The sequence below is a fragment of the Aplidium turbinatum genome, chromosome 12 (genome assembly GCF_918807975.1).
Source record: "Aplidium turbinatum chromosome 12, kaAplTurb1.1, whole genome shotgun sequence".
NCBI lineage: Eukaryota > Metazoa > Chordata > Ascidiacea > Aplousobranchia > Polyclinidae > Aplidium > Aplidium turbinatum.
Window position 1 is genome coordinate 10,455,538 of NC_137483.1, and position 26,846 is coordinate 10,482,383.

Genomic DNA, 26,846 nt, shown 5'->3' on the forward strand with positions numbered 1-26,846 from the left:
GAAACCAAAAGCGTTTTCATAATGCAATACGTTGCAGAATTTATTTTTCAAGCTAAACTTTCACACATTAAATAATGATGCAAATGAATAATTTCAAAATGGGTTTTATCTTAGGCCATAAACGTGGCCAGAAGTTTCAGTTCAATTTGTTTTTATTTTTGACTGTCATAACGAAAACAATACATGTCAAACATAGCAGAGATTAGCTTCAGTGAGGTGTTTTCTACTCTACCTGAAGCTTGTAGTTAGTTAGTTACGGTACTTTTCAGCTCATTACATTCATATTTTGGCTAATCAAAGCAGCCGGTGAGTAAACAAAATAATGAAATCTTTTTTCTTTACGCAATGGGAACAACACTCACACGACACATAACAAAAGGTTTGTGGGTTTTATTATTGGAAACTCTAGAAAACTATTCATAGCTCATTTCAGCTCTCAAATAAATCTTGAGTGACACTGACAAAACCTTGTTTCTCTTACAGGCAACGAAATTAAAGCTAATCAACATGGTATTCGAAGATAATAGTCATAAACACGTTGGAGTATAAGAGTGAAAGATTTGACTTTTAACCCAACATTGAAAAGTTTAAAATTATTGCACGTAACTCTGAGTTTCATGTCAAAAATTGAAAAGTGACTACAGTATAAATTAAATTCAGTGTCCCTACCAAATATTTTTGCATAAAGTATCACCTGACCAGTGAGTGCCCTCAGACGATAACTGAACAGATGGCAAAATTGTCTGATTAGCCATATATATTTAGATTAAAGTTTATAATTTTGGAACCACAGTATCAGAGGCTAGGCCTATGGTTCATTACTTCATTCGCACAATAAGCCTGCTATTACCATTATAACTATATCCTAATGATATTTGTAAGTTCATAATGTAACAACATACTATTTTATGTATTTGCACTTAATATAACAGAAAAGGCAAATAGCTGATATCATGTTTGTCAAGTAGTAAAAGTGTACTGCAGCTATTGAGCTAGTTTCATGCTACTTTTGGGATTACGATAGTTCCATGCTACTTTTGGGATTACGATAGTTCCATGCTACTTTTGGGATTACGATAGTTTCATACTACTTTTGGGATTACGGTAGTTCCGTGCACTTTTGAGATTATTGTAAAAATAATATTATTTCATGCAGGCCTATTGTTTTGAATAAACAGATTGTTAAGTTTAATATATTATTTTTAGTTTGATTTGGTGCACAAATCATGTGCAATGGTTTACATTCCGACAGTGGCCTATTTGCACAGTTTTCTCATTGAACTGTAGTAGCCATGTCAATGATCGACATTATTCATCAGTGGCTATTTTACTTTGATGTTGCTTATACTATAGTGACATTTACACTTTTTTATAAGTCAATTCATATGTAGAATTGAAACCATTATAAGCAAACTCTACTATATATAATCGTTTTAATGTTCTTTTTGTAATTGTCTTGCGTTAGGTCGGCCACGCTAGAATGTCATGTAGTCTACCTTTAATAATATCTTTAACTCCATTTCTTAAACATATGCCAATAGAGTAAGCTTTACCCTTATCATAAAAAACAAAGAAATATTAATGCATTTAAGATAATTTTACTTGTGTTTTCGTAGAATATGCCAAAGTTACTGACAAAGATAATGTAGTCAAGGGTGAGCATTTTATGTTGGAAATAAGGTTGCAGCTCTTTGATATTTGATTTAGAATGCATATATGTGAATATTGGTATCATGCCCTTTGTAAATGACCAGGCCTCAGCTTCTAAAGGCAGAAGCTCCAGATTGTTATCTTCTTCGCAAGCAACAGGAAGGTTAATATAATCATGTTATTTAGATTGTTCATTAATTGTCATCGCTTCTTTGCAAATTCTCTTTTTGCTCATTGTGAAGATTAGGTCTACATAGATATTGTTTCAAAATCACTTTGTTAATTTTGTTTGCATTTTTTTGCTTTTCATATGTTTTTTGAATTTTCGGGCACCATTGAATGCACTGGTCAATACAATTTTCTATGCCAAAGATGTTTCATCGATTTTGGGGTGCTAAATCTGAAAATGGAGTTTTTTATTGAATTCTCTCTGGTTTTTTAGATATTTCCAAATTTCAGGTTCAAAAGTGCTAAAATGTCAAAATTGAAATCAAGTGACATAATAGTAGTACTGTAGTAGATATAAGCATGAAAGAAACACAAAACACATTTCTCCTGAGCAGTAAACGGCATGTCACATTTTTCTGTGGTCAGCATTTTTAAATTAAAAGTTCATCAACCCTTGTTTGGGTAAATCATTGAGTGGGTAAATCATGGTGCATGATCCATCAGTCATAAAAGTGTGTTGTTGTTATCATAGCTTCTTTACTCCCAACAACCTTTGGGCAGCTAGTGGGTGAGTGAAAACACAATTTATAGTTTTCTGATCATAATAGGGTTTGTTGTTCAGGAATAGTTTGTACCTGCTCTTATCATAACATTATGAGTTCACCATACTCGTTGAGACACCTATATCTTTGTGGCTACTCGGTATTTGGAAAATCGAAACAACTAATGCCATATTTGGATTCAGCTTCCCAAAAACAACCTAAAAACACCCCAAAAACTCCCCAAAAACTCCCCAAATTTTTTCTTTTTTTGTTGAGCTGTGTTATTTACGGGAACATGTAATCGAAACAATTGATGCCATATTTGGATTCAGCTCCCCAAAAACAACCCAAAACCATGGAAACATTTCCCGGCAACAGAAATTTTTTCTTTTTTTGTTGAGCTGTGTTATTTAGGGGAACATGTAATATTAGATGTTGAAAATAACAAGACTTTTTGTTTATTGATTTGGTTATAATAAATTTGTAACTTTTGTGTGGTATGTGATTAATGCACACATTGGTTCAGTCATTTATGATTTTGCAGCTTTCAAAACGAGAAAAATAATTACAAATGAAGTGGTTTCAAAAACATTGTAAATATTTTTTGGACGATGGAATTATGTAAGCTTTGAATTTTTTCAGTATTTTTTTTTAATTCTGAGCACAATGCAACCATATAAAAAATACTGAAATGTGGCAAAATTAAAATTACCGTATGCACTTCATTATTTCATAATTATTTTCAGACAATCATATTCTGAAAAAGATTCCACCTTACCAAAGTTTCCACGTATTGAAGATTGTGTCCACTTTCATTATGAAAGTATTGATTTTGGTCGTATTAAGGTAGGTGTGTGCATTTGCAGCAAGTTGAATGGTTCGATGAATTTATGAAGGATGCAATTCATGATACTGAAACTTTATGGATGATTTTCATGTGATAGAACATCTTTATACACTTATACAGGGTCCAGCAGCTAAATTGGGACTTTTACATTTTTTTTATAATTTCTCGATGTTAAGGATGAAAAAGGTAAAATTATTATTAGGTAAAATTATTATTTGAACTTTCTTAAATATGATGGCCCTTTGCTTCGATAATGTTGAATGTTCTTTGGTGAAACCATGAACAACTTCTCTTCACTTCATCGGTCTTCAAATGCCTGCTTTGAGAGAGTTGAGGTTAGATTGTGCTGAATAGCCTATCGTCACAAACGTTCAGATCTGGAGAGCTACTAGGCCAAACATGGGAAGATTCTCCTTCACATAGGTGTGGACTTTGTTTTTGCTGCATGCGCTTGCGCAGAGTCTTGACCAAGCACGACTTTGGTAGTATTGTAGTTTCTACGAATCCAGGGCAGTAAAATATCATTTAGAATTTTCAGATACTCCATTTTGTTGATTCTAAGTCCAGCTTTGATGAAATAAAGAAGCACCTTCTTGCCATCATTTGCCACACCTGCAAAAACCATCACAAAAGCAGGATTTTTGCTTTGCGTCAGATAAGGAACTTTTGAAGGGTCACGGGCAATAACTCATGTGTTCTGACGTTTTGCAACCTTGTCCACAATGAACTTTTTCTCATCAACAAAAGTGCGAACATGCCTCCTTTGTTCTTGAGACGATTGATCTTGAGCGGAGCAGTGAGATGGCTGCGACGTTTTTCAAATGACTTCGTCCTAAAGTCTTCATTGGCTACTCTACTGATGGTTTTGTGACGGACATGGCATTGGTCAGTTTTGTCATCGACTGTGTTGGGTCTGCCTTTATCAACCTATTCAGCCCCGCTAGAAAAGTTTTTGTTTGCTTTCGAAGACTGTGGAGGTTTCTTTTAACTTACCTCGGCATCAAACTTGGTCACAACTCGATAAACTGTCATCTTTGAGTAGCCAGTGCTCTTAATAATATCCTAAGAAGTGTTCCCAGTACATCTCAATTCGCATATGGTTGTCAGTTTCATTAATTCTGCCATGTTTAAAGAAGTTTGTCTTAATATTACTATACAATACTCGAGTATAGGTCAAGATTTTCGCAAGTGATTTTCACCTCAAAAAGCAGGGGTCGACGTATACACATGACAAGATTTTGTCTCCACTGCGGTTCCTACCTATGACTTCTTAATTCTTATCACTGGCTTTTCGTTGGCTTAGCAATTGCGGAAATGATTAAACAAAATAATGAATTAGGTGAGCAAAAAAGTGGCCTTCAGATCTATGTTGATTACAGAAATCAGTCAGCAAAGCAATCATCTTTTTTGTTAAATCAACGCTTGAAGACGTTAAAAAATGTGTGTCCAGTAACCGAGCTAAAAGTGAGCTGGAAAAGTGCTGCCTCTAAAAAAAGATCAAAAACATAAAGACTGTCATGTCATGGCAACATGACAGGTGAAGTTACTAGTAATATGTGAGAACTAAATCAAAAAGTTGTAAAAGAAAAGATGTTTAAATACAGTAGTCTTGGTTGCTTTGCCTATATTACCGCATTGCCGTTCTCAGCGTTTATTTACAGTGGGCTATTCGATTTTTGTGCCCACAACTTCACACAATTCAACAATGGTTAAGCAGGTTACTGTTAAACGGTGCTGTTTACAAGTTACTTGTGCATCGGACAACAAAACAATCTGTACTGTTGTATCATAATTGATCTCACAGCCAGGGTTGATCTCTAAGCGGTTTTAACCGGTCAAAACTAGGTTTAAACCGGTCAAAACTGGTCAAAACCCTGACCTGACTGGTCAAAACCCTGTAATGAGTTGCTTGATCATGTTCGCCAGAAAATCACTGAAAATGTGAGGGAGATGGTAGAAGGGGAGGGAGAAGGTGAGGGAGAAAGAAAAGATGAAATTTACTGGTGAATGAAGCATTTGAATATACTGGAGAGACTTGTTAATTCCAATTGTTCAATTGAGGTGTTCTACATAAAGTAGATAGGCATAAGGCATCACAACTTGTTCCTTTTCCGATAATCCTTTCTTGGCTTGACGTGTACTTTGCTTCAAAGAACAAATCATAAACTATCCTGTCTTTAATTTTTAAAGCATCTTAGAATATGCATTCGCATTGTTTTATTTTAACTGGATAAAATTTGATGGCAGATGTTTTTCATAAAAAAAAATTGTTGGAATAAATTCTTGTACTTCAGTTGGCTGTGCAAATTGTTCATCGTTCTACCAAGCATTTTTTGGTTCATCAGAAACTTATTTTTAGAATTTGAGTTTTCTCAGTAAATGAAATAACCAACTGATTGAAATATCAAAAACAAACAGAGAAATTGAATATTTTTTGTTCCAAATCCAGCATTTAGGTTATTGTTGATCAAAACAAAATATAGTTGAACATCATTACTAAACATGGAGGGTAATACTTTTAATTCAATTGAAAAGCAACTTGATTCATACACTAAAGGGGTTTTGACCAGTTTTGACCAGCAATAGGTGGTCAAAACTGCCCGGTTTAAACCAGGTTTTAACCGGTTTTTACCGGGCGGTTTAAACCGTCCCGGTTTAAACCGATCAACCCTACTCACAGCGGAAGACTTCATTCGGGGATTGCGCGTATTATATATATATCTGGCTTACTTTATATTACGATATAATTAATAGTTTGCGAGTATTTACCGGTAGTCAACTTGTGATGTTTCTGTTTTGTGGTTTATCGGCTGTTATTAACACCGTGTTGGTTGGGGCAGCTTAAGTTGCTTTACTTTGAAATTTCCTCACTGTATGTATGTCAATGCTAATACTGAAATGAATCACGGAATGGCAGTGCCAGGAATAAGCTAGTCGACTTTTACAGGAGAGAATAAACATTTCACCGATTTTCAGCAAAAAATAAAAATAAGGGTCGACCTATGCACGAGGTCGGTGTATACGGTACCTTTATAAGATTGTCTGCAGAAAGTTTTATCTTGATTAGAGAAATAAAAAAGAAAATCATATATATATGCGAAAATCGAAAAATGAAAAAGTCCCACTTTAGCTGCGAAACCCTGTAAACAATGCTTTTCCTTAAGGGAATGCAAGTTTCTAGAAATTTCCAGAGAAAATTGCAATCTAAATGAGAATGAAATCTGTATATTACAGCCTAGTGCAAATTCTAATATTGTTAAGCAAAGCTTGTTTTTTGAGATGAGATAAATTTTTATCATACTTTATGTTAGATTTTTAGTGAAATTTGTTAAAGAGACTGAAACTGCCCTTCTAATATGACTGCTAATGATGAAAATTATGAAGTCCGTTCTTATTTTATGGAAGCTAATGGAGTTCACCAGTTAAAATAGTTTAAGATTCATTATCTTAGTGTTTAACATGCATGTTCTTTGAACTCCTTATGCACTTGTTTCCTAACCAAACAGCCATTTAGAAATGTCTTTGATTGGGGAATATGTGATTAGCGATTACAAAAAAAAAGTTGTTGTAGTACAATTGAATTGTTTTTTTATTCACCAAAGCGTGTGAAAGTAAAAATATCTTTACCAGGTTTCGTTTCTGGAAGATTCCCCGGATGGGTTGAAGATAAATGGATCATTGAGTCTCGAAGGGTTCAACCCAACCTTTTGTGTTCGGATCACTTGCAAGGTAAGGTTTATGTGAAAAAAAATCATCCATGTTTTCAGATCAAGCTGATAAATTTTGACATACCAGTAAAGCAGATAAAATACATTCAAGGCATTTCTGAGCACATTATTACTGCGCTTGTTGGAATGCTACAATTTTTTCATGAACAGGATTTCCTTTTCGAAAATGTGAGATAATTGTGGTTGATAGCCGATGGAAATGAAAATGATTGCACATGTCAGCGTTTTGCTGTGTTACAGGACAATGCTTGGGTTGTGCGAAGAAGCTTGTCCCATTTTGAAACTTTGGATGTTTGGCTTCACGAGTGTGTATTTGACAGAAGGTTTTCCCACCTTCCGTATCTCAAAGAAAACGAATTGAAGACAAGCACTCTTCATGTGTGTTCTCGTGATCTTACATTATTATATAACTCGTGATATTTTTTGACAATTTAATCAAGAACCAATCTGCTAATGATAACATGCTAAACAACTATGAAAGTTTTACACTGTACCGCCTTCGGAATATGCGTTTTAAAATCTAGCAGCAATTTCAAGCTATATGTTGCAGACGACAACAGTTTTCGTGACTTCTGACGTGAAAACGTATTCTGATATCTAATTCTGACGTCAACTGTACGATTAAGATACCGTTGTTGCGTTCAGGAAATACAAGCCGCTCTTCAAAGCTATCTCGGCTGTCTATCAAATCTCATTGATATTGACGTGGGTGGTGGCCAAATCTTTTGCGCTCCTGTTCTTCATTGGCTTGAAATCGACAATCATGGACACAACTTAGCTCCTCATGCTCTTGGGGATGTTGCGGACATCAACATCCCTGCGGTTGCAGCAGCTCGCGTTGTAAGAAGATATCAAGCTAGTGATGATGACGAGTTAACTTTGAACGTGAGTCAAGATGAAGTCACTTTCGGTCGGCAAAAAATGGCGTTTTTAGATCGTTTCAACGTCTAGCGACGTTAGTTTCAACGTTTCTTACGTCGTTGAAACGATGTAAAAAAGTTTTTGCTGGCTTTGTTGCAACACGTTAGCCGTGTTTTCCTGTTGCATTGGTAATGGCCCTGTTAGTAAAATCCGTCCTTTTGACATTGATTCAACGTTTGCAGACGTTGAATCAATCTTAAAAGGGCAGACTTTGCCAGCCGGATGCAAAGCATTGTTTATTCGTGTTTTTTAGTTCACTCAAGTGCAAAAATCCTTTGACGTTGCGACGTGACTAGATACATCCAAACAAGCACGATGTCAGTGCAGTGGGAAATTCCGTGCACAGTACTTTTTATTGCAACCGATGCAAGCTCACAGTCTTCAGATAGTTGAGAGACTAGCTTTCACTTGAATAACTTTCGTAGATTAAGAGCAACACACGATCCTTTGCAGTTGTTTTCTTTTCGTGATCCATCAAACACAACTTCTAGGAATGAATGCAAAAAGTGTGTTTTTACGGACAAGTTCTGTTAGAATGCGTTTTTTCGTACTTGAAATATGAGCTTACGGAGCTTATTAACATTACATTGATGCTAAAATGTCGCACTTTTTGAAAAGATAAGCTTAACCTAACTACTCTGCATCCCTCTTTGACTGGAGGTGATATTTCACTTCCAACATGGAAAAACCACACGACATTGAAATCACTAATATTAGCAATGTGGTAATCACAAGGATACGGTCGTCTGCTTGAATTGAAATTAGCATCCAGCATTGATTTAGCCTTGCTGTTTTTGGTGTTGTCTTCAATGGTATTTTTAGTGCTTAAAATTGCAAATGAGTTTTCCGAATCATGATCTATTAGAATTTATTTTACGCGTGGAATATGTCATGCTGCACAGTCATTCTTGGCTGTTTTATCGTTCAATTAAGGCGTAACAAAGAAGCTTTTAAGATTATCGTGTGCAAGTTATATTTAATTCCGAAGTCTAAAAGTAATATTTAAATGGCATTCTCATAATTCCTATTAGAGTTACTGTACTTCACAAGAGCGAATTTGTGATTTGCTTTCTGTAATGACCAAAAAGGAAATTCATTGAAACCTGTGTTTTTGTACTGCATAAAATTTGGTTACTGATTTATATCTCTAAATTGAACACAGCAAGACAGAGTACATCCTTTAGCAGTAATTGGTATTCCACTTGGTATTCCTTGAATAAGGATTTGAATTCGTCTAAAAAACAGGCTGAAATAAAAAAATTAGACCCTTTTACCAGAAGAATGCAAGAAGTTATTTTACAGTGGTTGATTTTAACATGCGCTTGACTTATACTTTCAACAATAACCACACAAACTTACGCTTAAATCAAAAGCCTATTAATAGTGCCTGTTTTTCGCATCACATTGCATCAGTTTAACATATTTTTTATGCCAGGTTGGAGATATGGTCTCAATCATTGAAATGGGAGCGACGGGTTGGTGGAGGGGTAAACAGGGGTTAAAAGTGGGTTCCTTCCCTGCCCAGTGCGTGCGTCGCATTAAAAGTGCCACCGATGTCGTGGGGACTCACGAACGCCCATTCTCGCCTCCACTCTATGGAGCTCAATCTCAGCTTAAGCCAAGTATGTCGGTTGGAGATTTGCTTGTCTTTCTTTGTTATTCAAGAATGTTGCCACTAAACGAGTAAATCCTTATCATCGGCATTAAGCAAGGTCAAGATTCGCTGTATTTTCAAGCAGCTTTCTGTAAAATTGAAATTGATGATTTTTTTGTAAGTCATTGCGGTCAATTTGTAGCGGATTTCACTCGGCATACTTTAGTGAGTTCAGTTTTTTTCTTAAATCTATTTTTTCCCAAGATATCTAGATTAAAGAGTAGGAATTGATTGCCACAGACAGATAATATTGGTAGCAACTTGATAGGATTGAATTGCATAATTCAAAAACAATTCATAAAATAAAAAGATAACTACATAAATTCGAACGTTCTCGGCAAAATTTTTTGTCCTCGTCAGGAAAATAACTTAATTCATCTAAACAAAACAACAGATTGAAAAGGAATTGATTAAGTGGATGAAAAGAAAGGAGGCAGAATTAAGTGCAAAATTTAGTACAAAATGATATCTTGTAAACTGTTAAGATTCTTCAGCATGTTTCATTTAACTTGGAATGAAAATTCAGCAACCAGCAATAAATCAATCAGCACTCAGCAAGAGTCACTCAGTTCTATTTTCTTGGCATTCTTGCCTTCTGGCAAGCATGCCATCTATGTGTGGTCTGCTCAATCAAGACCGGGCCGGCGAAAGGAGTAAAATCAGCAGCATTTGAAATATCATCGCGTTTCTTGAAACTGCTCAAGATTGTGACAATTGTACTCGATTTCTCGTGGTTGTGATAGGCGTTTCTACTTTTAAAATTACTTGTTATTATTTTGTTGATCCTCAAACAGGCTGTTTGCATGCTGTGTGATAATAACACTACCGGTACCTATTTTAAATGGAAATTCCAAAAGAACTGTTCGAAACAAAAGTTTTCTTTCAAAAACAGGCGATTTTTTTTTTTTGTGAACTCCAAACAAAACACACGTTGGAGTAATCCAGTCTCACTAAAAGTCAATGCAAACATTTCTCTTCAACGAAAACATTTTTTGTCTTAATTCTTTGTGAAGAGTATTGTTTTGACCTAAGGAATACGTTTTGTGTGTTCCTATTTTAAGATATTCTTCATCTGTAGATCGTGCGTCGCTTCCAGTAATGCATTTATCACTCGTTGTTTTGTATTGTGTATGGTTCTCACTCGAGTTTGGTCTGCTCTCTAGCCTTTCCTTTTCGACGCATTATTGAATTAAAACACCAGTCCTTGGCATTCCACAAATTCAGACCGTCAATTGCATCAGCCCAAACAACCGCGATCGCATAAATATTTATTTCTTTAATACTGGTGCTTGATGTAAGGTGATTAAGAACGGTGTCACATCGTTTCTCTCAATGTCTTACTGCATATTTGGATAACTAGTAAGTTTTGTCACCGTGTCAGTTGTTCGACTGGTTGTAAAAAAAAGTCAATTTAACAGTTAGTTTTGGAATTTGTTGTTCTTTTCTGTCAGTTCCACCATTGGTTCGAAAGGGTTTTTACCACAAATGCACACTGACCTTGATATGCGCCGCTGTTTAGATGGCAAGCCGCTGCTGATTTGTTGGAATGCAATTTAATGTAAAACACACATTCGCCTGCGTGCTTTGTTTAATTAACTGCGTCGCCATGATTAAACCCTCCCCTTTGCTCTGGTATTTTATTCTGGCGATCGATAATTTTCTTTCTTGTTGCCGCAATGATAGCTGCTTTTGTGGAGATTTCCACATAAGCAACAAATCAGTCATCTTTTTACGTTGATGCAACGCCCGTAGACTGGGCAGTGCGCTTTTAGCTGAAACAGTGCTGGCGTCGCTACGGTTATTGCCAGCATTTGGTTTTTGCAATAAGAAAGCATTGTTTGTGTTTTACCAATGCTCCGAGAAAAGAACCTTGTCACTTTTTTTTCGATGTTTCCTAAATCCAGCTGTTTTTATCAAGGTCGTGTGTCAATTTTTCAAAACCGAGAACATGGCCGGGCGGCTGCATCATTAACCGGCGAAACAACATCATCATCTTGTCAATTGCCCCGAGTGAATAATTTTGACTTTTTTGACCTCACAGTTGCGAAAAAACACGGCAAATTCATGGACTTTCTTCGATCTTTCTTGGACACGAGGCCGAGCAAGTCACACTTGAAAAAGAAAGGGATCCTGCGTGAGCGTGTGTTCGGCTGTGACCTCGGTGAACTGCTGCACAGAACGGACGAAGATGGCAAGTTCTGTGTTGTCACGTGTTAATTGATTGATAAAATTACAACCCATGCTAATTGCTAATACAGCTTTGAAGAAATACATAATATCAACTCAAAAAATGCATTACGGATCGTGATATGTTTTCGCAAACTTCCATAAAATACTGAGGGATATGGTTGTGGATATCAGCATGTAAGACCTCACAGTCGTACTAAATTGACTAACCGAAGTCATATATGGAATTCCACGTGCTTAGAAAACATAATCACAGAATCATTGACATTAGCATCACGTGAATAGTGCGTTGCAATGGCATATCATCAAAACAATTTTCTTCAGGTTTTGCTTAGAATCCTAATGCTTGTAAAGCAGCCTAAATCGGTGATTAAACGACTACACAGCCTGAAAACATACAGTAGATAGCTTGCTGTTGGCTTCGGCAACTACCAGCAACCAAAGTAGCCTACTGTTGGTACTTCAAGATACTGACTTCATCAAATTCCCATTCCCCATTGCTCAAATTTCAACAAATAATATTCGACCTCCACACTACGCCGCCTACTTACACAAACAGCAAAATCCTTCATTTTTACGTTGATTCAACGTCTGCAGACCTTGAATCGATGTAAAAATGGCGGATTTTGCTGCCCAGGCATTTATCTCTAACTGAATCACGTGCATCTGTCTAATCGTATTAACGTCCGACACTTGTTGCAGTACCTGCCGTTGTTTCCGATTGCACTCGCTTTGTGGAGAGACACGGCGTGGTTGATGGCGTGTATCGCATCTCCGGTGTCGCCTCCCACATCAGGCACCTAAGATACGAGTTTGACTCAGATCGGCGGCCCGACTTGGAAAAGGATATTATTGGCCTGCCAAAGCTCAGCCATGTACCAGGCATGGCCCGTGAGGGAAATCTGACCTGTGACCCACATAGCGTGGCTGGTCTCTGCAAGTTATACTTTAGGTAAGTTTAATGCTACCCAAAATGATGTCGTATCAATTCGAAATGATTTCGTATATAAAGGATCTTCTTTTTTTGAGCGTCTAGGACCGAGAATTTATCCTTTTGCGTCCCAAATTCCAGAATGGCCCGTTTCGGTGAGTCCGATCTCTATTCGGTGATTTTTTCAATTTTTTTTTTTAAATTATCTGGTACCGTAGCCTAATTATCATTGCCGTTTTAGGGTTAGAGGTTAGGAACTCACCGAATCAGACTCACCGAATCGGACTCACCGAATAGTAGCAGACCCCCAAATTCGATGTTTAAATAAAGAAATAATGTTTAAAAACAGATTTTTGCATCCGGCATTTGCCTTCCATATTTCAGTTAATTGGTGCATGCTCTGTTGAAAAGGCCAAGTCCATAATTGGCAAAAAAAGCACTTTCATCAGTTACAGTGTCAGATATCTGGTGATTTTTCTGAATTGACAAATGTTTTTAACTTATATGAGGTGTTACGCTTTACTGTTTTTACTCAAGCAAGCATACTTTGGCATGTAAAGTGCTTCTGACCAGTACCTTCTTTATTAAACATCAATTTCCAAACATTCAAATCGCCACAAAAACCCCGCAATAAAAAGCACATTTTCTGCCCAGAGAATTACCAAACCCACTTCTGACGTATCAACTCTACAATCGGTTTGCAAGCGCTGTTTCCGATTACGAAGCGGAAGAGAGATTGCTAAAAGTTCACGACGCCATACAGCAGCTTCCCCCTCCGCACTACCGGTACGTTACAACTCTTCTTCTCTTGTATTGTCGCTAAATATTAGGGCACCTGTCGGTTAACCACTGCCTGGTGTCATCATCAATGGAAACCAGGCTGTCCACACCATGAGGTGATATGTACAACGGCCTGTCCTTGATATTTGACCATTCAGCGAATATTTCTTTTTGAAATGTAAAGTTTAATTCCATGAAAGCGTTCATTTATAAGTGTGGAAGTAACGTTTAGCTGTTACTGCTATCTATCGTCTTGGTCTTGTGATAAATTGTATAAAGTTCTAATAGGCGAGTTCATACTCTCATTTGTCAAGGTGAATGGTTTTCCTGCCAACATTGTGACGTCTTATTCCAGAACGTTACGACACTTGATCAACCACTTGAGGTTCATGGCCAACCACGACCAGCACACCTCAATGCACTTCAGGAATCTCGCCATCGTCTGGGCACCAAACCTTCTTCGTTCAAGAGAAATTGAAGCCGGACTCGCTGCTTTCACGGAGGCGCGGGTCCAATCCGTTGTCACTGAATTTCTTTTAGTCAACGGCGATTTGCTTTTCAGCGAAAAGTTGCAAACGATGCAATACGATGCAGGTGATGATGATGATGAATCAGACAGTGAAATCCGTTATTTTTGCATGTTTCGGCGACAGACGTTGAATTAATGTAAAAAGACGTCTTTCGCTAACTGGTGGCATACATAAAGACTTATTTTCGTGAGCCTCTCTTCAGCTGCGCTGGAATGACAAAACCAGTTAACAAAATTGTTATTTCTTACGTTGATCAAACGTTAAATCAACGCAAAAATGACCAAAATTTTGCTAGACAGGAATGCACAAAGCAGGACAGGCGTATGGCATCCAAGCTAAAGCTGTATGGAACTAATGAGACTAATTGAAGGCACGTGATTCAAAAATTGCAAATGACAGTTGCAATATCGTGAGCAACAACATCAAGCCAACTTTGGACATTTTTTCAACAATCGCTCTGCAAATTGTCATACATACTCGAAACTGTATGTGGAAATGCGTGTCATTGTTATGCGAAAATAATGTCGCGAAACGGTACTCGGAGGTTATTGTGTATTCGTATTCATCGGCCTGTCAACGAAAAGCAGACGTTGATTCAATGTAAAAATGACGGGTTTTGCTGTCTGGGGTAGCCTGCTCAATTGCCTTCAGAGGTCACAAACAAGATAGCTATTTTTTGTTTATCGATTCCAGATCATAAACCACCACGGCCTCGTTCCTTGATGGTCCTTCCCACTCCCAAGTTGATTAGTTTAGAAGAAGCACAGGCCCGGTCAAAATCCGGGATTGTGACCCCTGTGTCATCAGAAGGAACGTCGTTTGCGTCGGAAACATCCGTATCCGGAGTGCGGATGCGGCAGTCTTCAGAAAGCGGAAAGTCGTCGTCAAATGAAAGAAGGTAATTGTTAAACTTGCCCAAAGTGTGTTTAATCTCCGTTTCGTTTTTTTTTCAAGTCTTCTTCAACTAGTAACCGTTTCAATAACCCGATTTTGTTGTTATTTTATGTTGATTTAATGTATGTAAACAGTGAATTAGGAATGTGCATTGTGCAGTCACCCACCACAAAAGATGGTTCTTCCCAGACAGCAAATCAGTCGTTCTTTTACATCGATTCAACTTCTGCAGACGTTGAATCGATGTAAAAAAACGATTGATTTGCTGTCTGGGTTGTTGATCATTTTTCCGTTATTATATCCGGAACATTGTTTTACGCAATTGTCTTGAAGCTCAATCCGTCCTCTTTGTTCCGAGAAAAATGAAACCCAGAAGGATTGACAGTTGTAGCAAGCTGGTTTTACCTGTTTGTCACAACATAACTTTTTGTTTTTGCATGCATATTTTAGTTGAGACTAAACTGTAAACTTGCCAGTGTTTCTTTTTCCAAGAAAAAGCAAGTCAAAATCGTAACCATTTGTGAATGTAATTTTGTAACGGCTAATTTGCAAAGCGGCATGTCATGTTGTGAAGCGTCGCATTCGGTCATGGCTTGTAAATATGAAAACATGTTTCAAAAACATTTTTGATGGTCGATGGCTTGGAATTGTGTGTTGTAGTGATAGACAAGTAGCTTCGGGCTCTTGGGACTTTCATTGATTTTTAAAGAAAAGTGGCCACGAAAAAAATAATGCAATAATCTCATAAATAATGGATTATTGCTACCAAAGATAAGTTGTATTATTTCAAGTTGTTTCACACCGACTGGCGGCAAACAATATCAAGTCAATGTGACAATAATATTGTTTTGGAAAGGTATAAATTAACAAGTTAATGCAATAGTTAAAAACTTGTTTTGATACGTTTTGCTTTGGTTCATACAAAAAAAAAGGTTTCTAATTTCGGTCTACCGTCAATGGAAGCCCTGCCGAAATGCACAGCAACAAAAACAGTGGTGTTCTGGCTTTGACTTTTTGCGACGTTCATTTTCTGCAAAAATCAAATTTGATTCTCGCTGTAGTAAAGTTACTTACTTGAATAGCTTTCTCAGTGCTTTCTTGAATGGCTGTAGCATGTAATACATCGGTAATTTGGCCTGCAACAGGGACATTGACAAATCAGGAGGTTGTATTCATTATTATTGTTCTTAGTGGAAATAACTTTATTAGTGAGAAAAACTAGCCTTTGCTACATTGGTTGTACAATTCAGTGTTTGCTTCGAATCCTTGTCTACCGCCATGTAGACAGGCATTCAATTCGCTCTCCTCCGAGGCATAGAAAATGAAAAGAAATCATGATCTAAAGTCTGTACAAATCTCCACTTGTTAGAAAATCTATATCAACAGTTTTTCAAATTATGAAAAAATGCAAATTTTGTTTATTCAAAAATTACAACTGGTTTTTGCTTCGTGAAGATAGCATTGTAAGTCGTTATTTTTTGGAAAGATTTCAGATGCATATGAATCCAGCCTGTAAATCAGTCTATCTTTCCATTGATTTAACGTCTGTAGACGTTGAATCCATGTCAAAAAAGAACTGATTTGCTTGCTGGGAACTTCTCAGTGTGTCGTTATTGACTTGCTGTTAACCTACCATGCCTAATTAGCACTAGGTTTGAGTTAACATTTAACATTGCTATAATGCCCTTTCACGGAACATGTCCTTCCCAGTTAGCAAAATTGGTCATTTTTACATTGATTCAACGTCTAATCAATGTAAAAATGACCAATTTTGCTAACTGGGTGGTCACTAACAGCGTTAGTTAGATGGTTCTGAACCTGCTTCACTTCTTTAAACTAACTTTTTGCCACAAATGTTCATTAGCGACATGATATGCCCGTTTCCAGCCAGCAAAATATGTCATGTTTACATTGATTCAACATCTGCAGACATTGAATCAATGTAAAAATGACGGATTTTGCTGTCTGGGATTGATGGTATAGAAACTTTACTGTGCATTTGTGGATAACAGTTCGTATGAGGACTACAGAAAGTTGAATGACATGAATTTTAATTTTCTGTTTGTTCAATCAGCAACATCCAGTTTTGTGGGCCAGTTTTCATAACACTGTTATTAAATTATGTAAATTCTTTTAGATTCATCGTTTTTTTCAGTTTCAGCATTTTTCATTCGTTCAACATGGATTGACGTTGTTTTACCATATAAGGACGGAGTTTTTTGACTGTGTTGGCACGTCTGGCAGGCAGACATTTGAGAAACATTTTTAACACGATTGCAACGCATCCATAAGAATGTCACTGTGTCTACTCGTAGAAATGAATGTCTTTAATACTTCGCATAGAAACATCTTATTTTATACATGGCTCATAAGCTATCTTTCTCACCAAGACCAAACTAACTTCCTTGTGTTGCTCTTTTCATCGATTCATCGTCTAACGACGTTAAATCGATGCGATAATCACAGAATTCCCAATGTGCTTGTACAATGCAGGCGACGATCATATGGGGACTCGCAAAAGCGTCGGAATCGACAAATTACAATAAGTCGACTTATTACCGACCCTAATGAAAACGGTGGAACCGCTGAAGATCTTGACAAAGAATCTCGCAGAAAATCTTCGCAACTTTAATCATTTTCTTTTCTTTTTCTTATCTTTTTTTTACCCTTTTGTAGTTGAAATTTTGCAATCAAATCTTGTAATTGACTAATTTTTGATCACTGTATTAGGCCTTGGTGTGTCTCGAATGGTTTGAAAATTCGTCCTTGTCAGAAAATCGAGCTCTTTTGTACATTGGTCAAGGCGTTAAACCAATGTAGAAAAGAACTGGTTTACCGACTGGGTTAGAGAAATGCACGTTGGACAAGCCATCATCAATAGGTTTCTGCAAATATCAAACCTTTCAATTTGTATGAAATAAGAAGACTTAAAGAAGAAAAATCTGTAATTTTCGCTAACTTTTGACACCACAAGCAACTTTCCTATTCACCAAAACTGCTATAAGTCAGTAAAATCCAGTCAGGATCGGAAAAAAAACTGACCAATGTGGCTAAACTTTAATCATGGTATGATTTTTGGTTTAGTACGGGCACTAACTTAATTAAAAGCTAAAAATCTGATTTCAAATTCTTGGATTCTCAACCACACTCTCCAATGTGCATTTCTGTTCTATTTTCGGTTGAATACTAATTTTAGAAAAGCTTTCAACGTAGAACCTAACTTACTTTTAATGTTGTTTTTTATTTGAACTTTTCTGGCATTTAATGCCACTTCATTCCCATCGGTGTGTGTTTGAACAAGTTACTACTGGTAGTATATTAACAGAGGGTACTGACTCCGGTGCTTTTTGCAAATTGTAATCAATTTTTTCTTCTATTTTCTTCCTCAGTAGCAACTTTTCTGAATGAGCTTGCTAATAAAAACAGATAATCAGCAAACGTTGTAGTTTTTGCAACGTCACCAAACGTTGAAACGACGTAAAAACGGCAACGTTTCTGCTCTGGGTAATAAGTTTCGTTATGGTATCCTAATCAAAGGCCACTCGTCGCCAAATGGACGAAGATTTTGTGATTTTCGTGGACAAGCAATTGATTAATGTCCTGGCTGACCTGCGGGATCCCAATTAGAAAAGTTGGCCATTTTTACATTCATTCTGCAGACGTTGAATCAATGTAAAAATGACTACTTTTGCTTACTGTGATGGTGCCCCGGTTGCTATTAGTTATGTCGGCTTGAAGTCTTCAAACCTATGGTTGTTGCTTTGCATGGTGTTGCCAACAAAGACAAAGGCTGTGCTCTCCCAGACAGAAAACCAACTATTTTTTACATTGATTCAACGTCTGCAGACGTTGAATCAATGTAAAAAAAAAACGGTTGGTTTGCTGTGCTGTGTGTTGTATCCTTCTTTTGTCTCCGCTACACTATTTTTGAAATTAATTTGCATGCCTTTGCTTGATATATCTGCGAGATCGGTATATCGTCCACACACTTCTCTTCGGTGCTAGTAAGTGGAAACAGTATTTCTATGATTTGAAAATATGAAGTAAAAATTTGTGAAACCTGACGATTTTTTATCGTGTACATTCATGACCTTCTTTGTGTTCTAACTGAAGATGGCTATGCTTGCATTCCAAAAGTTTATGTTAAGTGGCTTTTGAAAAATTTGTTTCTGATAATTCACTCATTTGCTTGTTTTTCTTGAAGGAAACGTCACCACAAAAAAGGGGCGTCCACACCCAACGCTTATGGATCGAATTCCCCTCATCCGGCGTTGCGATCTGCCAAAAAGCAAGGTGAAGCCTGAGATTGAATTTCGCTAAATCCCTGTACAGACCACATCGAAGAAGTCTGACTTGCTTACTGCTTAAGCTTTATTGTCTCGTAATGTACTAAAAATAAATAAGGCATTGTGTTTCTTGACGAAATACTGTCTTAACTTTTAACAATTCTGCAGCAGATCAACGACGTAAAATCTGGGCTTAGCGTAATCCTAATCACACGTTCCAACATGTTTTCAATAATCGTACAACTTTGGGAGAAGGAATCTTGTAGTTATTGTATAAACAGATGTCGAAAACAAAGTAATTAGATGGAATAACATTATTCAAACTCAGACTGCAACAAAAACGTTACAAGTTTAACCGTTATGGTTGCTACGTATTGGACTAAAGTTGTGTATTATTAATGCAATGTCTCGTGAGTTTTGGTCTCGAATTTCGATTGGAAATTAGTGATTGGCAAACAATTTTAAATGCATTTGATGCAAAATTAACGTTACAGCGTGTATTTCAAGTGCAAATATGACCCGTAAGGTTTAAGAGTTGTTTTCAATTGACTAAACTTCATTTGATGAATGGTCCCGTACTTAAGGAGAATGTCGACATTTTACTCCTTGCAGGACACCGTCACGCAGCCAGCTATTCCGAGCCGAGCCGAACTATTCCGAAACCTCACGAAGCTTGGCCCGAAGAGTCAATCGTCACGAAGTTGAATACATCCACCGCCACGTCACAAGGCTCAGGATGGAAAGTTAAGCTTGGTAGTCTGCTGAAGAAGCCAGCCCAACAGAATCAAGCCGTTTCCAGACAGGGTATGTTGTTACAATGATATTGAAGCGCTATGAGAATCACACCCAATTAAAAAGGTTGCCGTCCTTACATTATTGCCACCTTGTCAGACGTTGAACAAGAAAACGCAACCTGCTAGCTGGGTAAGCGTGAGCGTTTTAGTCTTCAAGAAACAATTATTTTTTCTTTGGTACTATTTGTATTTTAAACTATGCTGGCTAGGCTAGCAGTTATACTTCGTTTGTTGGGCAACTGTTTTAGGTTACTCCTTAACGCTACATTTGAATAGCCGCACCAAACAGTAGTACTATCGTTGGCATTGTATGTGTTGTGGTGTCAAATGTAAAATAAAAGCACAATTGAAGAGTGTAATTTTAAAAGTGCCAAGTTCTCAAATTGGAGACAGGACTTAGTTACTTTTAAATTGAAAAGTTTTGCATGTCGTGAAACTGATATCTGACATTCCAAAGTTACAATAACGTTTAGGTGACTGTCAAAAGCACTTTTTCCAATGCTTACTCCAGGCACTTTCAAAAGCCACACCCTGCATTTGCAGTTTATCTTGTCGCAAGTGCGCCTGACGCGGTATATGATATCCTTAACAATCGAATCAACTCTATAATGTTGTACTGTTTGCGCACAGCTTCACTGCGCCGAACCCAGAGCGACGACTCGCTGGTCTCATCTCACAGCGCCCAACGAAAGCGATCCAACACCGAAGGAGATTTAGAATTTGCTAGACCAACCTTGAACCATGCCGTGTCTTATGAGGTACAGGTTGTTAATTTTCGTTGCTTCAATTGCTGAAAAAAGCTCTTCACGAGAGAAGATATAAGAATGAAAGCTTTCTATTCTTGATAACTAAACAGCTGTAAAATCACTAACACTCTGTTGACGTGCTTTGCGATTGCACATTTTTGGGGCTGAGCTGTTCTTGAACCTTTGACACGTCTCTTTGAGGTAAGTCTTCAATAATTTTTATGATCAGTTTTTTTAATCAAGGTTTGCATTTCAGGAAAATATCCCATCAGATAGGAACCACCCTGAGCCCCAGACGCCCCATCCAAGTAATTCCTCTACGAACTCACCAGTCCGACTCCGAGACAAAACCAACTCTCCTCATCACAAAGCCAGCAACACGAGGCAGTCGAGGCCCGCTGGCGGGGTTTATAGTGAATTCGACGTCAAGACTCCAGACGATTATTCTTTCCATATAACTTTTCGAAAAGTCAACCCAAGGTTAGAAATGAAACAAAAAATCTTTTGAAACGTTTTGCAAAAAATTGTTTACTTTCGAGGCTTCTAATGCCTAAGATACAGTGAATGCAATGGTCGTCAGACTACTCGGCATGCGACAACTTGAGCAGCAAGTGCATTTCAACTACTGTCCAAGATAGCAAATGAGATTTTCAGCTAGCATCAGACTTGCTTGGTTATCGCTTGCTAAACTGAATTTGTTGACTTGTGACATTTTAAGTTTTGGCTTGCTCAGTTGTTACTTGCTCAGTTTCATCATTTGCCGACTTGAACCACTTGCTGAAATGTTGCTATCTCTGTTGTCGCTTGCTCAATTGCCATTTGCGCAGTTCACGACTGTTAACTTGTAGGAGACTCGAATCCAATTGTATTTGCAGAATTATCGTTTGCAAATGACTTAGCTCTTGCACTTGTAAATCAATCTAAGGCTTGAAATAACCTTTTTAACAATGTTATTACTCTTGAAACTTCTAATATCCCAGACAGCAAATCAGTCATTATGTTAAAAAAATGGATGATTTGCTGTCCGGGGTGGTGGACAGTAGACGCGTGGGCGACAGCAAATCCTATTGTAAACGCAAGACGATTCTTGATCAATGCTTCAGCTCGGGCAGTTGCACAGTGATGCGGCCTCCAGACTCTTAGATACTGTGTGAGAATTTCGACGCAATTTTGTCATTAACGAGATAAGCTCGAGCATAAGGATGGCGATACGGCATTGACCTAAGTTTATCGATTTTGTAGGAAATCTACGAAAGATCCTCCAGCGACATTATCTCTTCCTGTTGAGTCGGTGGCTCGGAGCAGCAGTCCTAACCCATTTTCTGGTTTGGATTCTAACTTCCCAGGAGTCATGGGAGAGAATGGATTGGATTTCGATCCTCTAAGTTACCGGCCAGCTCATCTATACTCTCCAGTAAAGCAAGGTCTGTAAATTTGTATCCAGTTCAATGTTTTACCGACCACTAAGGCTTGGAACTGTTCGCGATTTCGTTTTGTTACTAAATTTCTCCGTCTGCATTTTGTTTTATTTTCTGCCAAATTAAATTTTTAGAAGAGAATTTTTTTCTTTTCATCAAAAAAAATCTAACAGCTCTGCTTACGATTAAACATTGTTTGGATTCAGAAAAATGTGCATTGAAGATGCAATTTACGCGAATTCCACAGCATTCGAATTCAAGAAACCGAAGTTTCCAACATATACAAATTTTTTCAAGCGGTTGCTTTCAACTTTATTTTAGGATATAGTTCCTCACTACCTACAACACCTCTTTTTGCAGTATAAAACATGAGTTGACTTTCGCGTGCTGTCACAAAAAATATTTGAGTTAGTACGTCCCTGAACTAAAGTTTGATAGGAAGTTGTGTAGTAGATCAAACTCGATTTAATCTCGACGTCACTGCAGCTGAAGGCTTCGCTGCTAAAATCATTGCTAACGAAATTATGTGTGCATTGTAGGGTGCGAGAGAAAAAGTTTTCATACAATATTCTTCAGCTGACGCTTGGTTTCGAGCACGAGTTGTGTTCCTCATACTTTAACTGCACATTGAGTGCCAGTCCTTTGTTTATTTTGGTCAGTTTTTATCAACCAAATCTGCATTTCTACAGACACGCCCTCACATCTCACAGACAACTTCTTAAACTCTAGAGAAAATGTTCTTTAAATGTAACTGTACGAGGTGTGGAACCATGGTCACATGTTACTAACCCTAACCCACTTTGTCGTTCTGTCGTCTTAACACAACGTTTGTGTAATTGTTTTTTCTTAACGTTTTCTTGTTTTTAGCCCCTAAGTTTCCTCCTGGAGGAGTTTTTGAGGAGGAAACTAATCCCGAAGAAGATGATCCTAACGACCTACCTAACGTTGTCAATAACGACCAACCTCCAACATCCGGTAGTTCCCCAACGTCATTCTCGAACGTCACGGTGGCTGTTAGACGAGTGGCGTCAGTACAATCCCTGCACGGCGAATCGATGTTTGCCGCGGTTTCGACTTTGACGCCTCGATCTTTCCCGATCGGTGACAAGGAACAAGATTTCGGTTCCAAAACACATTTCGCAAACTCGTTGTCGATTCACCCGCCGAAACCGTTTGAGGACACAGCAGCAGAAAGTGTGTTTCCATCTTACACGTCTCAAGGAATTGCGTCTGGTTCGTCCATGTTGAGAAAAGACCATGGCAACACTTTCACAACCAGCGAATGCATCGTCAATAAAAGTTTCAATAACAATAAGATTGCCACAGGTAAACGAGGCGACACTTTCATCAGCAGCTTGGACATGCTCACAGCCGATTGCCTATCGGAAAACGCCACTTCACATGATGCCACCAAATCAAGGCGCATTTCAGCTGCGGAAAAGTTGGGCTTGATCGGAAAAAAGTCCAAGCCGCCTAATAAGCCAACCCGTAACGAGCCATGTGACGTCGACAAACAGCGTTCTGTAAAACAAAATCCTTTAGGTACGAAAAGAAACTCTCCCGGTGGTAGTCAAAGCACTAGTCTTGCAATGAGTGAAAACTGCATCTCAAGTGATAATAGAAAACTTGATAATGCAATTCCAGAAAGTTCTGGTTCCACCAGGAAAACTACACCTACCGAATCAAGTCGACAAATCAGTGTGCAAGTCTTCAACAACACAGACCAACCAACGTTGACAAAGGAATCTCATCACTACGGATCTTTTATAGCCCTGGTAGGCAGTAACGTAGACAACGAAAGTGTAGCAGCCCAAGGACAGGTTATGTCGAATATAGAACCAGTCACTGCCTCTACTTACCACAACAGCCAGGCTTACAAGCCCCGCAGTGGTTCTCGTGAACGAGACCTCTCCCCAAACGTGCAAGTCCAACCCCCTCCCTACTCACCTACACAAGTCGGAACCAATTCTGGCCAATTCAGTCATTACGAGGAGCGAAAAACAACGCAAAATGACTTGTACCGCTCTCGTGCGAAGTTTTTTACTCCCGATCAAGATAATCCTAGACACGATAGCCAAGTTGGCCTTGTAAAGCGTTCAGCTGGTCAGTCACGGTTAGACACGTTCAACCCCGAAGGAAAACAGAGAGATGACTACCACGGGACTTACGTTTCACCAAGGTATGAGCAAAGCCATCCTCATGGATTCCACCCCGATCAATCATCACCGACCTCCGTCACGCATAACCGATCACAAAGTGATGACGTGCAGTTGTATGGGGAAAGGCCGCAGGGTAGCGCGCATTCGGATCATTTCCAAAGCTCTCAGGTGTCTGGCCGTCACCACCACGTCAAAAATGCGTCCAAGAAAAGGCCAGACTACACAGAAAGCCCCCAATCGTCTGTGAATCATCCCTTTCCTGCTTCTAGAAAACACATTCGGTCTTACTCCGTTGGAGATGATCTGGACCCATCATGTGATGATATAGCTCCTCCGAGACACCATAAGGTGGCTCCCAGTGGTTCCATTCCGCCTCAGCCAATGCCGCGTTATCTGAAACCGATGCGGCACAGCACTGGAGGTAGTGGCAGCAGAACGGGCATTGCATATGAAAACCGTACTTACGAGAAATGGCGAAGTGGTTCCGATACATTCCAATATAACGCTAATGCTACGAACGCATACCGCCAATACAGCAGAGAGCCGTCGATTCAACCTTATTACCACCAACAAAGCTTTGAGCAATATGAAAGTCATAGCCACGTCACTCGGCACCAACAGCAAGACGATTGGCCGAAATATCCAGCAAATCCCAGGGCATCTTACGCAGAGGGAATGACCCAAAACAATGTTACTGGAAACGCGTATACCAACTTTACCTATGACAATCACCAACCTTACATACAGAGACGCAGTGCTCCATCAAACGCCACTCATAGCGAACCTTTTATCAACATGCCTGCCAGACACGGTCCCGTTACATCCATGTCTCAAACTTCGACTGCTTTGTCTTGGGTGTAGTAGCGCCGAGAGGGATTTGCAAAACGTACCAAGCCAGTATTGTGTTCTCAATCAGTTGCTCCTTTGAAAACATCCCAATCCCTTGATTTTAATTAAGCGCAGATTCTCAGCATAGCGAATAATATGGACTGAGATAAGCGAACTAACTGCCGTTTCAGCATGCAGCCTGAATGCCTCCCATGTTCAGGTTTCCTCTGAGCTGTTGTTTTTTTAGTGCAACTCCATGCTGCACAACTGTTCTGAACATCATTGTTTTACCGTCGCTTTCCGTAACGTAATATTGTTTTAATCGTGGCATTGAAACAAACTGCAGCGTTCCTTAAAAACCGTATTTATTTTATTGCACATGAACCATACTGCTTTTTCATTCCAAAGTATCTATTTTTATGTGAAGCTAAATTCTTTCAATAAACCACTAAAACGCTGCGCTCCTCGAGGTTACTGATTCGTATATCGTTCTTTGTCTTGTTCCTTTTTTTTTATCAGCAAATTAGCCGTAGAGTTGGCAGAAAATGATACCTAACAACAAATGCGGTATTTTAGATGATCGCCTAACACGCTGCTTTACACTGTGACCGGAAAATCTGTTTGTTTTTGTATAATGTTGGTACAGCATTGCGTTTGCTGCACAGTATCACATATCTGATTGCTTCACTTAAGTGTGGTACTGAATGCTTTTTATGATATTGGAAAGTTAACTTTAAGCAATGCATTTGTTTCATATTTTGCAACATAATACAATCGTGTATTTTTGTACCCATTTGTTTACATACATGTGTTCTCAAAAACGCGATGATTCTCCAAAACGACCGTGCCCTGGCTGTTTAATATTTATGATACTTTCGGGGGTGGAGGTTTTCATAATTGTCAAGTTGCGTAAGGTAAATAGGATGTAATATGTATGGGGTCACTAGGGGTTGAAGTATATTAAGATAATAGTGTCATATTATTTTTGAACAGCCTGTCACTGCCGTGGTTGTATATACTGGCGAGCTATGAATACATATTCACATTTCCAAAACTGACTTTCCTTCGCCATCCTATGTACATTGTTTAGGTGCAAGGAAGAATCCCTCGAATGACAACTAAAACGCTTTTTACCTTCAATGCCTTTTGGGCTGATTTAACCCTGTTTTGATGAGGTTTTCGACAAGGAACCCCCTGTGATTTCCACAACCTTGTTCACGTATTTTCACAGTTCCAATACGTGAAATAGATTTGCAGCTTGCACTGCAACAAGTTCTTAGTGAACAAAAATGTGTCTATAATAACAATCTTTTTCCTTTCGCTGTTGTTCAATGAAATGTCGATATGTATGGTACTACTATTTTAGCATAGGTTGAATAAAACCAAGTTGAATGTCTGTTGCGCAATGGTATTGACAAAAAAATACATGTCGTGACTTGAAAGCAGTTGGGTGACACGTGAATGAAAGTTTGCGAAGCTCCAGCTTTTGTTAGAAAAGTTGATGTTGTTGTAACATTGTCAAAAGACATTGCAGTTTATGGTGAAAGGAAATCCTATCCTCAGAAGCGACAATGGAAAGAACGTTTTCATTGTGGTAGTCCCTTTATTTACATTTGGCGTGTTTCACAACAAACAGCCTCTTGACTTCTAGTTCGGTTGATTCGGCTTTGCGCGTTTATGTAAACGCACAATAGTTTGAATGCGGCGCGGGGGAACAAATGGTGGTCATGTCACTGTTGAAAGTCCAGTGCTGCATAAAGTGCATATGTGGGACAAAGCCACA

The 26,846-nt window shown here is 38.4% G+C and overlaps 1 protein-coding gene across 1 annotated transcript; it reads left to right on the forward strand.

The window, feature by feature from the left end:
- The first annotated feature begins 1,689 nt into the window (after positions 1–1,689).
- LOC145781127 (uncharacterized) lies at positions 1,690–26,499 on the forward strand. The gene is made up of 17 exons (XM_082592886.1): positions 1,690–1,813; positions 3,107–3,206; positions 6,838–6,936; positions 7,176–7,313; positions 7,581–7,820; positions 9,292–9,478; positions 11,552–11,701; positions 12,400–12,649; positions 13,283–13,414; positions 13,764–14,002; positions 14,632–14,836; positions 19,037–19,125; positions 19,731–19,922; positions 20,543–20,670; positions 20,915–21,138; positions 21,901–22,082; positions 22,944–26,499. Exons 1-17 carry the CDS (start codon positions 1,734–1,736, stop codon positions 25,094–25,096), a joined length of 4,788 nt encoding a protein of 1,595 aa, XP_082449012.1. The 5' UTR covers positions 1,690–1,733; the 3' UTR covers positions 25,097–26,499.
- The last annotated feature ends 347 nt before the right edge of the window (positions 26,500–26,846 follow it).